Below are 16959 nucleotides of genomic sequence, written 5' to 3' on the forward strand. Positions count from 1 at the left end.
TCCATCTCTATGCACATGGCCTGCATGAATGAGATATGTACCATTCATCTGGTGGCCCTACCATGGATGGACCATACCAAAAATATAACGAAAGGACTTGAAATTTACAAAGTGATGGTTACAATAAAATCTAACCCATGGTCCACAATCAATGAGTAAAATTCCTCCAACCAGTGTATAGGATTGTCAGATGAGAGCGATTTTTGAGGTATGGACCATCCATAGCAGAGCCAGAAGATGAATGGTTCTTGTACATGTGTGCCATCTGTGTAGATAAGAGTGCTTTGCACATCAAAGAGAGCTGCAACTAATTTAGGGCTGAGTCAGGCCCATCTCAGCCTATCTCCACCCAAGCCTGACATCTGCCAGAATCATGTTGCCTGTCCAACCCATGGCATGAAATGGAGGCCCCAGCCCAGCCAAACCATCTCACTATGTTTGAGCTGGCCAGGATCCAAACTCAGCTCATACACAAAGGGTATTGACGGATTTGTTTTGTTTAAGATATCAATGATTTAAACATAGTATGTCATTTGTATGAGATCCAAGCTGCTCTGCTAGAAACCACAGAGCTTACAGTCTAGAAAACAATCACATGCATATAATTGATGTCTAGGCACGGCCGGGCTTTAAGGCCATGACAAGCAATGCCCAGAACTGGCCCCCAAATTAGTTATGGACCTGAATTTTAGGCCCAGGTCCAACTCGCAGGACTCAAGAGAGCCCAAACCCAAGTGCCCAACACTGGCGAGTTGGGCCCAGGCCATTGCAGTTGTGTCCCTAGTCAAATGGTGGCAATTCATCCACTCTACAAGTGGCATACATGGGCATCAATCCAAACAATCCCGTATTGTGGGCCCCATTATGAATGGAGCATAGCCCAAAATCATACCAACAATCCTAATTTTGCAATTGTCCATCTACCAGACATTACAAAGGCAGGCAAATGTCAGCATTCTAAATTTAATGGGCAAGATCAAATCATAACTTATGATTGTCCAATCAGTGATATTTCAAGCTATGCTCCACCATGATGGGGTCCACACTCCACAGTCTGACTAATGCATACCATATGTGCTGTAGATGAGACACCAGAACTAGTATATTTTGGAAGCCCAGCAATTATAACAGACTTACAACCATTTAAAACCATCTCTAGTTTCTAAAATAACTGTCACACAAAACAGAATAAGGTTTGCTTGGATGAATTAATAATAGGTAACTTACACCTTGTATGATTAATCATCATAAGTTCTGTTTAGCCGTGAAAGATAGACCGATGTTCATACCAGGATAATAACTTCTAAGCAAGCAGTTTTCAAGGTCGGAGATGCTGTTCATAAATTCTTTGGCATTTTCACACGTGTCATCGTTTTGGCATGCCTCCTGTTCCAAGACCACAAATTCCACTGAAACGCATTGCTCTGCTGCATCCTGTTGGGAAAAAACAGAATGTTCAAGTCAGAATTCTCAAATTCCTAGAGTAGTTGTTTTCAATCATGGAGTGTGGCGCATCCACCATACATGTAAATCAGTCCAGACATCCAATTTTTGGGACAGTTGTTGATGGAACATAGGCCGGAAATCACAAAGATTAAATGATCTTGATCAGTCAATTACTGGTCCTCAATCAATGTTTACAAAAGAAAGAGGACAGATATCTAAGTATATTGGGCAAAATCAGATTTGTAGGATCATCCAAAAATGTGATTTTCATGCTATGCTCCCATCCAAAAATGGGGCCTATGATTTGGACAGTCTGTATCAACATACATGTATGTGGAGGAAGAGTTTCCGGCGCCAAACACAAACCATAATCTACCCCTATTGAAAAAGGCAGTTAGTCATGGGTAACTAGGAGTACCCCGACATCTAGTTTGTGGAACCTCCACCATACATGGGGCCCACCCTAGGTGATTGGAACCATTCATCCAGCGGAACCATCTTGATGGTTGACAGTGCAAGAATCCCACTGACTGCATGAGGACACTGAAAAGGTCAACAGCCCACATCAAGTGACGAAAAGCTTATTAGTTTGATGGTTATGCTCACCTGCATAGACCCACATTTCAGTCATTACACAATGTGAGCCAACCAATTGGATCCAACTGGACTGACAAACACCTATAATTGGCAAGGACGGCCTATGTAAAGTGGAGGTCATGCAGACTACAATTTTATATAGTGCTTTGTAGTACCGCGAGAGTCTCCCTCAGAGTGTCCGTATTTTGTAGTAGGCAAGAGGTGATCAGTATCACTTTCCTTAGAATATCTTTACTACCCCATGAGAACAAAGCTTTGTTGCTCAGCAGCTTTGCGAGCTTTGCATCTGCATGCAATCAAGTGTCATTATCTCATGGGATTGGTGGAAAAGCTGGAATAAAAACACTCTCTAATAGGATTGTCAATAGGCAAGGCTACCTGTCAGGCTTCCAGGCCTACCCTGGTTAAGCTTGGGCCTCGATTTTAGACCCTAAGAGCAAGGCCACCAACTCATAAAGGCTGGACCCAAGCACAGTCGATCATCGGTAAGACTCAATTTTAAGGCTAATAAATAAACCAGGCTCAAGCTGGCCCTTTCCTGGCTCCAGTCCAGTCCATTGACAGCCCTGCTCTCAATTACTTAATGAAGCGATAGAGAGTGATTTAATACCTCGAGTACTGCTTCTAGTCATTCCTGACTCACACAATTCAGGTAAGAAGCCATCTGAAGGCAAGTTGTTAACAGCATGATGGAATTCACGGAGATTGAAATTCCCTCTTGGACTGTACACAATCTTTAGCTGATGAAATTCGATTCAGAATTAGTACGACTACTCACACAAAAGAGAAATGTATGAATCTATAGCTAATGAAACTCATTCGAAAATTAGTAGACTAATCATATCATCAAGAACCGAGCTCCAAGTTTGAAGAGCATACATGCAGCAGTGAATGTTTCCAATTTGAATATTGGCTGGCCTAGTAACTTGTAAGGCCCACTTGTTAAAGTCACCTGAGATTTAGTTACAGTCTGATCCGCTTTTTCAGAAATGCAGCCATAGTTCAGTGAGACATACCATTAATCAGTGCCGTCCACTTTCAGATGAGAAATACCTCAAAAATCTCCCACATTGGAGGATCCTAAAACTTTGAACAGTGTCTTGAGAACAGACAATCAAGAAGAAAATACAGTAACAGACAGCAAAAAAGTCAAAGATTCGAAAGATAAGAGCTTTGGCTGAAAGATTTTCAGTTACATTCAATCCACGGTGAGACACAACATATCAATGGTCTGGATGACTGAACCATGGGCCCCACTTGCATTATAAACAGGTACCCTGTGCATATCGTCAGGTCAAGGATCATATAATTAATTCCTCTATAGTGAATCCTACTATGAAACACAAATCATATGAAGCTGAGCAAGAGGACAAGCATAGCATTATGTATCCCAGTGTTTTAAATAGCGGTAGCATGATGCGTAGCACTCTGCCCACTATAGCATGTAGCGTAAATACATAGCGTGTAGCATAAGCTACACGATACTTCTATTTTTTTAATTTAAAAATAGGACAAATATAATAAATAGTGAAAAAAATGAAAAAAATATATATAAAAATGCCTAAAAGATGATTCATTTTATCAATTATAAGCATGTTCAAAAAAGTTATTAGTTATCATTTATCAAAAGTCAATCCACATATATAAGCCAAATCAAATAATTATCACATCAACAACTTTCTAAGCAAACCACTTTAATTAATAATGTCTAATTGAAACCACAAGTCACAACTATGAAAAGAAATAAAAATCTCATACGTTAAAAGTATCAAGTATAATATAAGTGTCACATTCCTCAACATTAGAAACAAAGAAACCGTGAAAAAAATAATAAAAAAATAAAATAGTAAAAAAATACATTGTAGCTGTAGTGTACGCTACAGGGGATTTATGCTATTTGGGATGCTACGTAGCGCTACGGCCACGCTACGCTACGTAGTATACACTACGGATGCTATTTGAAACACCAATGTATCCTCAAGCCAAGAGATTATATAAGTGGGGCCCGTGGTTTGGTTAGCCAAAACCATTGATCTGATGGACCCACCATGGACGGGGATGGCCCAAAATTCGTCATCGAACAGAAAGGCCAAACATAAAAAGTCCTCACTAGACAATCAAAGGCCAAAGATAAGGAGTTAGTATCACCCATCTGAATATTTTTGGGGAATACCCCCTTAAAGGTTGGGCTATATGATCAAAGAGGTCTGATCACTAAAAAACGCAATCTACATGCATCCATCTAGGAGCCTCAGCAAAATCATTACAGTTTGTTGAGGTTCAGGACCAGTCCTAAAACCCTTTATTATTTTCCGAAATAAGACCCATTAGAGGACTAGAAACAGATGCCTATGCCTAATTAGATCCCTCGGAAACTTCATTGGCAGTTCACTGCCATTTTCAAAATAGTGGTGACTGATACCCTTGCATGCAGAATGCATGCATGGGATGGAGAATCACGCTGATTGAGCAATCCTAACCACCCAATCAAAGGCTACCAAATGGATGGTTAAACATAAAATAGTGATCACTCCAAACACCAATGGGAAAAATCAGACGGTTGCCATCATCCGCTCGGTCTGATTTTCCGTCAATGCTCCAGAAACAATCATTTCATCATTTTGGATAGTCTAGACCGCCATAAAACTATTCCATATGTAATGTGGATGACTCATCACCATTCTAGAATTGGTGGTGAACCGTTAGGGGTCCAACCCAGGTTTCATTTTGGTGAATTCAGTGCCACACCATTAAAATTGTCAATTCCACCCGGTGGAAGCGTAATCCGGTTTCTATCTATTGTTACCATAGCAACCAATCTTGTTTTCACCAATTTCTCAGCCCGTAAATTTCTCAGGAGATTTTCAAATTTTGAGGTTTTTCTCAAAATATTATCGGGAAAGTCTCACCAAAAATAAAAATAAAAAATATTTATCATAATTTAATAATAAATACAGAACTCAAAATATGTAACTATATAACAAGTTCCTTAAGATGTTTACTATTTTTCGAGTTAACATCACGATTTAAAAAATGTGATATTTTAAAATCTTCCGAAATTTTGAAAATATCGTGATAATATCTTTTAGTGTATTTCTCGTGATATTATCACGAGAAATTCAAAATCTCTGCTACACTTGTCACACTGGTAGTGACCAGGACAAAATTTCAGGTAGGTGGAACTATCAATTTTCGGGGGTGGAAATAACATTTCCGTTCCTATTTCAGTTCCTTAAACATCAATATCAGCTGAAAATCTGCTCCCGAAGTCCAAGCAGCTTCTTCTTCTTCTTCACATAATCATAGAATTACAGAAAATAAACCCTAAAATAGTCGATTTGGGGGTTCGAATTAAAGATAATAGCTACCTCGTCATCGGAACAAGGAGAAGAGGAAGATCTGTCTCTATGGATGTAGCATAAACCGATCCGATCTTGAAGGATATCCGTTGATCCGCGTTCTCCATTTCCCGAGATTGCGTATAGATTTGCAAGCTGCAACAAGCACTGATCGAGAGAGAGGTATCATGAATTGAAGGGAATGGGACGGAGATTTTTGGAGAAAGAGAATGAATTAGGTTTTCTTCTGTACCTGCTTTAGCTCTCGGAGTAATTGAGGCGATAAGCTTCGAAGATCGAGTAAGAAACAGAGCAGAGTCATCGTCTCTCTCTCTCTCTCTCTCTCTCTCTCTCTGCGTTTTTTTCAATTTCGTGAACAAGCGCGGGAATGCAGAGGCCGTTTATAAAATGAGCTATACGATACTCAGGCCGCGTTTGACACTTGATACGCAGGCACTCAGAAATCGTGCACGTGGCAAATGCTAACTCAAGTAGACCGAATAGATTGTGCAGCTGACTGTCACAAAGTCAAAATTCTAATACCTTATTCTTTGAAGAATTCTGACCTCTGATTTGTGGACACTTGATTGTGGAAATATGATAGTTGGCTATTTTTCTTTTTTAACCGTACAATAAATGTCCACCAATCTGATATTTAGATAATCAAATAAGATTAATTTTTAGTTCGTGATATATCTACAGTAGTTAGTATAATTTGGACGGTTTAATTTTACTACTTGTTTCCCACATCTGTAATTTCTAAGTAATATCTATGTGCCTGCACATCATCAAAACACTGGCAGAGTATCAAAGTTTGAGAAATTTGCGAGTGTACGACCCATTTATGGCCCATTTAGGAAACTACGCCCACCCCCATTTTCCTTTGCGAGAATACGCCCGAGCTGTACGGAAGGCTTGCCAAAGGTTGAAAATGCCCCCTACTTGTTCCTTCAAGCGGATATGTGGCGCTCGAAGATAAGCGCTGACACTCCTCGAACTCCGAGTTGTACGAACGGTTCAAAAGATATCAGAGTTACATGGGCCCCACAGTTACGTATTTATTATATCCACAACGTTCATCCATAGTTCGAGATCATTTCGGAGCATTATCAAAAAGAAAAATTCCTATCCAAAGATCAACTGGACCACACCACAGAGCAACGGAAAAATTGATTTTAACCGTTAAAAATTTTGTAAGGCCCACCATAACATTTATTTTCCATCCAATATATTCATAATGTCACAAAGACCTGGATGAAGAGGAAAAACAAATTTCGTAATGATCCAAAACCTCTGGAGCCCCTAAAAGGGTTTCAATGGTAGACGTTCAATCTTCCACTGCCTTTTACAGTGTGGTCCACTTGATAGCTAAATCTGTCTTATTTTTCTTCCCAAGCGTTAGTACGAGTTCGCAAAATAGATGGACGGTTTGCATATAACACATACCTCATAAAAGGACCCACAAAGACGGTGGGGATTACAACAGGAAAAAAAAGAGCCGGTATCTTTGGCTACGGATTATAACCGTAGCGGTAACCGCAGCCAATGCTTTTTCAATATGTCCTCTACTATACATCGAAGGTCTTTCGATACATATTTCGATATATCGAATGTCTTTCGATTAATCGAAAAGGTCCAAAACTGTCCAGCAACTTTGCATAAAAAATCCTGCAATTTTCGATTAATCGAAGTGTATTCGATATGTATCGAAGATATAGCTACAGATTATAGCTGTAGCCATAACTGTAGTCCGTAAAAGTCTATGCAAATTTTTTTATTTTTTTATTTTTTATTTTTTACATGAAGAACTTTATTCTACCTACAATTTTCTCTAATACATATTTATATAAATACGTATATAAAAGCATATAAAAAAAAAATTTCTTTTTTTTTTTTCATTTATTTCTCTATTCATTCAACAAGAATATCTTATAAACCAAAATTAGTTACTTGATGTACCCTATATGATTTTGGGGTAGGAGAAGATACTTTAGCCAACTAACCTAGTTATTTTCTAAGATTCCATCAGGTTGATGGTCGAAAATCCATTTCATTCACTTTGCGGTCAATTTCAATCAATTCGTGGTCATTTCCATGCATTTCACCGTCAATTCCCTCCACTTCACGGACAGTTCCATGCATTTCACGGTCATCCCAAACTATTTCGTGTTGATTCACGGTCGTTTCGAGGCATTTCGCGATCAATTCCCTTCACTTCACGATCATTTGCATGCATTTCGCGCTCAAATCGCTTCAAACCATGATCATTCTCATGCACTTCAGGGTCATCCCAAACAATTCCGCGTTGATTCATGGTCGTTTCGAGGCATTTCGAGGTCAATTCCCTTCACTTCACGGTCAGTTGCATGCAACTGACCGCTGATCATGAATTGATGCGATTTGAGCGCGAAATGCATGCAAATGACCGTGAAGTGAAGGGAATTGACCGCGAAATGTCTCGAAACGACCGTGAATCAATACGAAATTGTTTGGGACGACCGCGAAATGCATGGGAATGATCATGGTTTGAAGCGATTTGAGCGCGAAATGCATGCAACTGACTGTGAAGTGAAGGGAATTGACCGCGAAATGCCTCGAAATAACGGTGAATCAACACGGAATTGTTTGGGACGACCGTGAAATGCATGGGAATGATCATGGTTTGAAGTGATTTGACCGTAAAATGCATGCAAATGATCGTCAAGTGAAGGGAATTAACCGCGAAATGCCTCGAAACGACCGTGAATCAACACGGAATTGTTTGGGACGACCGTGAAGTGCATGAGAATGATCATGGTTTGAAGCGAATTGACCGCGAAATGCATGCAAATGACCGTGAAGTGAAGGGAATTGACCGCGAAATGCCTCGAAACGACCGTGAATCAACACGGAATTGTTTGGGATGACCGCGAAATGCATAGGAATGATCATGGTTTGAAGCGATTTGACCACGAAATGCATGCAAATGACCGTGGAGTGAAGGGAATTGACCACGAAATGCCTCGAAACGACCGTGAATCAACACGGAATTGTTTGGAATGACCGCGAAATGCATGGGAATGATCATGGTTTGAAGCAAATTGACCGCGAAATGCATGCAACTGACCGTGGAGTGAAGGGAATTGACCGCGAAATGCCTCGAAACGACCGTGAATCAACACGGAATTGTTTGGAATGACCGCGAAATGCATGGAAATGATCATGGTTTGAAGCGAATTGACCGCGAAATGCATGTAAATGACCGTGGAGTGAAGAGAATTGACCGCGAAATGCCTTGAAACGACCGTGAATCAACACGGAATTGTTTAGGATGACCGCGAAATGCATGGGAATGATCATGGTTTGAAGCGATTTGACCGCGAAATGCATGCAAATGACCGTGAAGTGAAGGGAATTGACCGCGAAATGCCTCGAAACGACCGTGAATCAACACGGAATTGTTTGGGACGACCGTGAAGTGCATGGGAATGATCATGGTTTGAAGCGAATTGACCGCGAAATGCATGCAAATGACCGTGAAGTGAAGGGAATTGACCGCGAAATGTCTCGAAACTACCGTGAATCAACACGGAATTGTTTGGGATGACCGCGAAATGCATAGGAATGATCATGGTTTGAAGCGATTTGACCACGAAATGCATGCAAATGACCGTGGAGTGAAGGGAATTGATCGCGAAATGCCTCGAAATGACTGTGAATCAACACGGAATTGTTTAGAATGACCGCGAAATGCATGGGAATGATCATGGTTTGAAGCGAATTAACCGCGAAATGCATGTAAATGACCGTGGAGTGAAGCGAATTGATCGCGAAATGCCTCGAAACGACCGTGAATCAACACGGAATTGTTTGGGACGACCGTGAAGTGCATGGGAATGATCATGGTTTGAAGCGAATTGATCGCGAAATGCATGCAACTGACCGTGGAGTGAAGGGAATTGACCGCGAAATGCCTCGAAACGACCGTGAATCAACACGAAATTGTTTGAGATGACCGCGAAATGCATGGGAATGATCATGGTTTGAAGCGATTTGACCACGAAATGCATGCAAATGACTGTGAGGTGAAGGGTATTGACCGCGAAATGCCTCGAAACGACCGTGAATCAACACGGAATTGTTTGGGACGACCGTGAAGTGCTTGGGAATGATCATGGTTTGAAGCGATTTGACCGCGAAATGCATGCAAATGATCGTGAAGTGAAGGGAATTAACCGCGAAATGCCTCGAAACGACCGTGAATCAACACGGAATTGTTTGGTACAACCGTGAAATGCATGGGAATGGTCATGGTTTGAAGCGAATTGATTGCGAAATGCATGCAAATGACCGTGAAGTGAAGCGAATTGACCGCGAAATGCCTCGAAACGACCGTGAATCAACACGGAATTGTTTGGAATGACCGCGAAATGCATGGGAATGATCATGGTTTGAAGCGAATTGATCGTGAAATGCATGTAAATGACCGTGGAGTGAAGCGAATTGTCCGTGATGCCTCAAATCGACCGTGAATCAACACGGAATTGTTTGGGCGGACGTGAAGTGCATGGGAATGATCATGGTTTGAAGCGAATTGATCGCGAAATGCATGCAATGGACGTGGAGTGAAGGGAATTGATCGAAATTGACTAAACGACCGTGAATTAACACGAAATTGTTTGGGATGACCGTGAAATGCATGGGAATGATCATGGTTTAAAGCGATTTGACCGCGAAATGCATGCAAATGACCGTGAAGTGAAGGGTATTGACCGCGAAATGCCTCGAAACGATCGTGAATCAACACGGAATTGTTTGGGATGACTGTGAACTGCATGGGAATGATCATGGTTTGAAGCGATTTGACCGCAAAATGCATGTAAATGACCGCGAAGTGAAGGGTATTGACCGCGAAATGCCTCGAAACGACCGTGAATCAACACGGAATTGTTTGGGATGACTATGAAATGCATGGGAATAATCATGGTTTGAAGCGATTTGACCGCAAAATGCATGCAAATGACCATACAACTTAAGAGACTAGAAGAAGCACACTATGAACACAACTTGGAAAACATGGAGTGTGTACCGACACGGGTGTGTACTAACAAGCTAACTTGAAAAAGTAAAACAAAAAAAATATAAAAAAAAAATACATTAGAAAAAAAATAAAAAAATTGCACTAAAAAAGCAGTTCGACGCTGGACATTTTCTGACAATTACCTCGATATATCGACATCTACTCGATTATATCGATAATACAATTTAAAAAGTATTTTGTCGCTGGACAGTGTGTGACTATTTTCGATCAATCGAATAATAGTCGATATATCGGTCGGTTGTAAGGATGACTTACTAATATTATATCGACTAGATTTCGATATAATTGACAACTTACTCTACCATTAATCGATTAGGTTTCGATTATATCGAAGAGTTTCGATATATCGTGTTTTATTCGATATATCGAAGTGTAATTTTTCTGTTTTTTTTCTAATGTATTTTTTTTATATATTTTTTTTGTTTTACTTTTTTATGTTAGCTTGTTAGTACACACCCATGTCGGTACACACTCCATGTTTTTCAAGTTGTGTTCATAGTGTGCTTCTTCTAGTCTCTTAAGTTGCATGGTCATTTGCATGCATTTCGCGGTCAATTCGCTTCAAACCATGATCATTCCCATGCATTTTGCGGTCATCCCAAACAATTCCTTGTTGATTCACGGTCGTTTCGAGGCATTTCGAGGTCAATTCCCTTCACTTCACGGCCATTTGCATGCATTTCGCGGTCAATTCGCTTCAAACCATGATCATTCCCATGCACTTCACGGTCGTCCCAAACAATTTCGTTTTGATTCACGGTCGTTTCGAGACATTTCGCGGTCAATTCCCTTCACTCCACGGTCATTTGTATGCATTTCGTGGTCAAATCGCTTCAAACCATGATCATTCCCATGCATTTCGCGGTCATCCCAAACAATTCCGTGTTGATTCACGGTCGTTTCAAGGCATTTCGCGGTCAATACCCTTCACTCCACGGTCATTTACATGCATTTTGCGGTCAATTCGCTTCAAACCATGATCATTCCCATGCATTTCGCGGTCATTCCAAACAATTTCGTGTTGATTCACGGTCGTTTCGAGGCATTTCGCGGTCAATACCCTTCACTCCACGGTCATTTACATGCATTTCATGGTCAATTCGCTTCAAACCATGATCATTCCCATGCATTTCGCGGTCATTCCAAACAATTCCGTGTTGATTCACTGTCATTTCGAGGCATTTCGCGGTTAATTCCCTTCACCTCACGATCATTTGCATGCATTTCACGCTCAAATCGCTTCAAACCATGATCATTCCTATGCACTTCACGGTCCTCCCAAACAATTCCGTGTTGATTCACGGTCGTTTCGAGGCATTTCGGGGTGAATACCCTTCACTTCACAGTCATTTGCATGCATTTCGCGGTCAATTCGCTTCAAACCATGATCATTCCCATGCATTTCGCAGTCATCCCAAACAATTCCGTGTTGATTCACGGTCGTTTCGAGGCATTTCGCGGTCAATTCCCTTCACTTCACGGTCATTTGCATGCATTTCACGGTCAATTCGCTTCAAACCATGATCATTCCCATGCACTTCATGGTCGTCCCAAACAATTCCGTGTTGATTCACGGTCGTTTCGAGGCATTTCGCGGTTAATTCCCTTCACTCCACCGTCATTTGCATGCATTTCGCGGTCAAATCGCTTCAAACCATGATCATTCCCATACATTTCACGGTCATCCCAAACAATTTCGTGTTGATTCACGGTCGTTTCGAGGCATTTCACGGTCAATTCACTTCACTCCACGGTCATTTACATGCATTTTGTGGTCAATTCGCTTCAAACCATGACCATTCTTATGCATTTCGCGGTCATTCCAAACAATTCCGTGTTGATTCACGGTCGTTTCGAGGCATTTCGCGGTCAATTCCCTTCACTCCACGGTCAGTTGCTTGCATTTTGCGGTCAATTCGCTTCAAACCATGATCATTCCCATGCATTTTCCTGTCATCCCAAACAATTCCGTGTTGATTCACGGTCGTTTCGAGGCATTTCACGGTCAATTCGCTTCACTCCACGGTCAATTGCATGCATTTCGCGGTCAATTCGCTTCAAACCATGATCATTCCCTTGCATTTCACTGTCATCCCAAACAATTCCGTGTTGATTCACTGCCGTTTCGACATTTCGCCGTCAATTCGCCTCACTTCACGGCTTTGCATGCATTTCGCGTCAATTCGCTTCAAACCATGATCACCTCATGCACTTCACGGTCGTCCCATACAATTCCCAACACAATAATTCGTGTTGATTCACGGTCGTTTCGAGGCATTTCACGGTCAATTCGCTTCACTCCACGGTCATTTGCATGCATTTTGCGGTCAATTCGCTTCAAACCATGATCATTCCCATGCATTTCACGGTCATTCCAAACAATTCCGTGTTGATTCACGGTCGTTTCGAGGCATTTCGCGGTCAATTCCCTTCACTCCACTGTCAATTGCATGCATTTCGCAGTCAATTCGCTTCAAACCATGATCATTCCCAAGCATTTCCCTATCATCCCAAACAATTCCGTGTTGATTCACGGTCGTTTCGAGGCATTTCACGGTCAATTCCCTTCACTGCACGGTCAATTGCATGCATTTCGCGGTCAAATCGCTTCAAACCATGATCATTCCCATGCACTTCACGGTCGTCCCAAACAATTCCGTGTTGATTCACGGTCGTTTCGAGGCATTTTGCAGTCAATTCGCTTCACTTCACGGTCATTTGCATGCATTTCGCGATCAATTCGCTTCAAACCATGATCATTCCCATGCATTTCACGGTCGTCCCAAACAATTCCGTGTTGATTCACGGTCGTTTCGAGGCATTTCGCGGTTAATTCCCTTCACTTGACGATCATTTGCATGCATTTTACGGTCAAATCACTTCAAACCATGATCATTCCCATGCATTTCACGGTCGTCCCAAACAATTCCGTGTTGATTCACGGTCATTTCGAGGCATTTCGCGGTCAATTCCCTTCACTTCACGGTCAGTTGCATGCATTTCGCGCTCAAATCGCTTCAAACCATGATCATTCTCATGCATTTCACGGTCGTCCCAAACAATTTCGTGTTGATTCACGGTCGTTTCGAGGCATTTCGCGGTCAATTCCCTTCACGGTCATTTGCATGCATTTCGCGCTCAAATCGCATCAATTCATGATCAGCGGTCAGTTGCATGCAACTGACCGTGAAGTGAAGGGAATTGACCGCGAAATGCCTCGAAACGACCGTGATCAACACGGAATTGTTTGGGATGACCGTGAAGTGCATGGGAATGATCATGGTTTGAAGCGATTTGAGCGCGAAATGCATGCAAATGATCGTGAAGTGAAGGGAATTGACTGCGAAATGCCTCGAAACGACCATGAATCAACACGAAATAGTTTGGGATGACCGTGAAATGCATGGAACTGTCCATGAAGTGGAGGGAATTGACGGTGAAATGCATGGAAATGACCACGAATTGATTAAAATTGACCGCAAAGTGAATGAAATGGATTTTCGACCATCGACCTGATGGAATATTAGAAAATAACTAGGTTAGTTGGCTAAAGTATCTTCTCCTACCCTAAATTCATATAGGGTACATCAAGTAACTAATTTTGGTTTATAAGATATTCTTATTGAATGAATAGAGAAATAAATGAAAAAAAGAGAGAATTTTTTTTTTTATATGCTTATATATACATATTTATATAAATATGTATTAGAGAAAATTGTAGGTAGAATAAAGTTCTACATGTAAAAAATAAAAACTAAAAAATAAAAAATAATAAAATAATAAAATAATAAAATTTGCACAGACTTTTACGGACTACAGTTATGGCTACAGCTATAATCTGTAGCTATATCTTTGATACATATCGAATACACTTCGATTAATCGAAAATTGCAGGATTTTTTATGCAAAGTTGCTGGACAGTTTTGGACCTTTTCCGATTAATCGAAAGACATTCGATATATCGAAGTATATATCGAAAGACCTTCGATGTATAGTAGAGGACATATTGAAAAAGCATTGGCTGCGGTTACCGCTACGGTTATAATCCGTAGCCAAAGATATTGGCTCTTTTTTTTTCCCTGTTATAATCCCCACCGTCTTTGTGGGTCCTTTTATGAGGTATGTGTTATATCCAAACCGTCCATCTATTTTGCGAACTCGTACTAACGCTTGTAAAGAAAAATAAGACAGATTTAGCTATCAAGTGGACCACACTGTAAAAGGCAGTGGAAGATTGAACGTCTACCATTGAAACCCTTTTAGGGGCCCCAGAAGTTCTGGATCATTACAAAATTTGTTTTTCCTCTTCATTCAGGTCTTTGTGACATTATGAATATATTGGATGGAAAATAAATGTTATGGTGGGCCCTACAAAATTTTTAACGGTTAAAATCAATTTTTCCGTTGCTCTTTGTGGTGTGGTCCAGTTGATCTTTGGATAGGATTTCTTTTTTTTTTTTGATAATGCTCCGAAATGATCTCTATCTATGGATGAACGTTGTGGATATAATAAATAAGTAACTGTAGGGCCCATGTAACTCTGATATCTTTTGAACCGTTCGTACAACTCGGAGTTCGAGGAGTGTCAGCGCTTGTCTTCGAGCGCCACATATCCGCTTGAAGGAACAAGCAGGGGCATTTTCGACCTTTGGCAAGCCTTCCGTACAGCTCGGGCGTATTTTCGCAAAGGAAAATGAGGTGGGCGTAGTGTCCTAAATGGGCCATAAATGGGTCGTACAGTCGCTAATTTCTCATCAAAGTTTTCTCCTATACAATACGTGGCCTGCGTATTGCACAGTGTGCACGTGTTTTAGATTCTGGAAGGTGAGGCCCATGGTTCTACAATCCAGACGATTGGTCTGTTGTGCCCCACCATGGATGGGCCATTCCTGAAAAGATCTCTTCAGTAGGACAATCTCAACTCTTGATTTTTCGGCCTACAGATAAACGGTTAGGAAGGGATATAGAAAAGCAATCTACATCGATCTAAAAGAACTTCTAAATTTGATGGTGGGATCATCTGGTCTAGATTAGAACCGTTGGCCCCACTTATCCGAATTGGAAAGCTGTCTATGATGCGAAAAATAGGCCTCCATTGGCTGGGTGGGACTCCCATGTTAGTTTTACACCGTTTTAAAAATGGATGTCACTGTCGTCCTTGCACGTGGCACATGTAAAGCTATCCGGACCATCCAAAATTGTGCATCCCATTGTGGATGAAGCATATATCTGAAATCATGTTGATTAAGCGATTGTAACCGTCCAATCAATGGTTATCAAATGAATGTTTAAAAGTCAAATAGTGAGTGGTCCAAATTTGAAAGGAAAATAGCAGATGTATTATCTTCTCAAAGAAACTTTTTGCTTATGGTCCATCCCAGCAATTTTGATGGCCCCGGATTGCCAAACAGCTATGCTACGTGGATTTTCCAAATGTTGTGATGTGTAAAAATATTTACTTTGGGAGAGTGGAATATTTAAGTGCACCTTGGATGAACATGAAATTTGCGTACCAAAGCAATTTCGAATTCAACCAAACAAGATAAAACCAAACGCAAACAAAACATGGGGAATTCATGAATTTTATATGAAAAATGTTTGTGGGGAAAAATCATAACCCAAAACGATAAACAATCAGCTATGAAACTATATATCATAAGACGTGAATAAACTTATCAATTCAAACAACTCTTAAATCATTTTTAAAACCCTATTTTTGTTCTAAAAGCCCTTAAGAAGGTCTTAGCATTAATTTGGAATACCCCTAATTTCAATTATACCCGATATATATAATATCACAATCAGATTTAGAAATAAATTGAGCACTCACGCAGTTCCATATGTGTTGTTGATGGAACCTTTCATTGTATTGGCAGCCATCGAAAATCAGTCAATGATACGGGAGCTACCTTCCATGGCATTAAATAACAACTCTAAAACTATTCAACGAGTAATTGGATTTTATTTTTATTTTTTATTTTCTCAATGGCATTCAGTTATTTATCAATAGCATCAACACTCTTAATCTCAATCATATTGATGACATCCGATAACAATCTCTGCCACAAATCAATCTATAATAAAATGTCTAATTATTAGTCTAGTCACTCATCAAGTGATCCTGCTTGAGTTTACCATGTCATCAAGAGTTAATTTGATCAAGCTTCCTATCCGTCTAAGTAATTGTCTACAAAATGAATACTTTGATTGATTAGTCTAACCATTGATCCGGACCATTCACACTCATGTGGGAGCCGTATATATCCACAAGCAGGTGCATGTGTCGCATTGTTACCCATGTGTGAGATCTGAGCTTTCAATAGGCAAGCTACACTGTTTGGATCTCGACCCAAAAAAACAAAATAAATAAATAAATAAATAAAATCACCATTTCACACCTAAGGTGGGCCACAATATATCAAAACAAATGAATGGCTAGTACCAAATAATAATAATAATAATAATAATAAATTGTAACCTTATGACCACTTGAAGAGT

General features: G+C 40.5%; 1 protein-coding gene across 4 annotated transcripts in view; it reads right to left on the reverse strand.

Moving 5' to 3' along the window:
* The window catches only part of LOC131246500 (uncharacterized), a 42154-nt gene that overhangs the window by 15789 nt on the left and 9406 nt on the right, over window positions 1-16959 (reverse strand). The window contains exons 1-5 of one of the 4 annotated variants that reach the window (XM_058246693.1): window positions 5635-6180; window positions 5412-5549; window positions 2654-2783; window positions 2199-2329; window positions 1290-1434 (exon numbers count right to left, since the gene is read on the reverse strand). In XM_058246693.1, coding sequence (XP_058102676.1) covers window positions 1290-1434; window positions 2199-2329; window positions 2654-2783; window positions 5412-5549; window positions 5635-5703 — 613 coding nt within the window. In that variant the 5' untranslated portion in view covers window positions 5704-6180. Of the gene's footprint in view, window positions 1-1289; window positions 1435-2198; window positions 2330-2653; window positions 2784-5411; window positions 5550-5634; window positions 6188-16959 lie in introns of those variants that run through there. The other 3 variants (XM_058246695.1, XM_058246696.1, XM_058246694.1) reach the window with 3 other exon arrangements.

This window comes from Magnolia sinica, chromosome 5 (assembly GCF_029962835.1).
Source record: "Magnolia sinica isolate HGM2019 chromosome 5, MsV1, whole genome shotgun sequence".
Taxonomy (NCBI): Eukaryota; Viridiplantae; Streptophyta; class Magnoliopsida; order Magnoliales; family Magnoliaceae; genus Magnolia; species Magnolia sinica.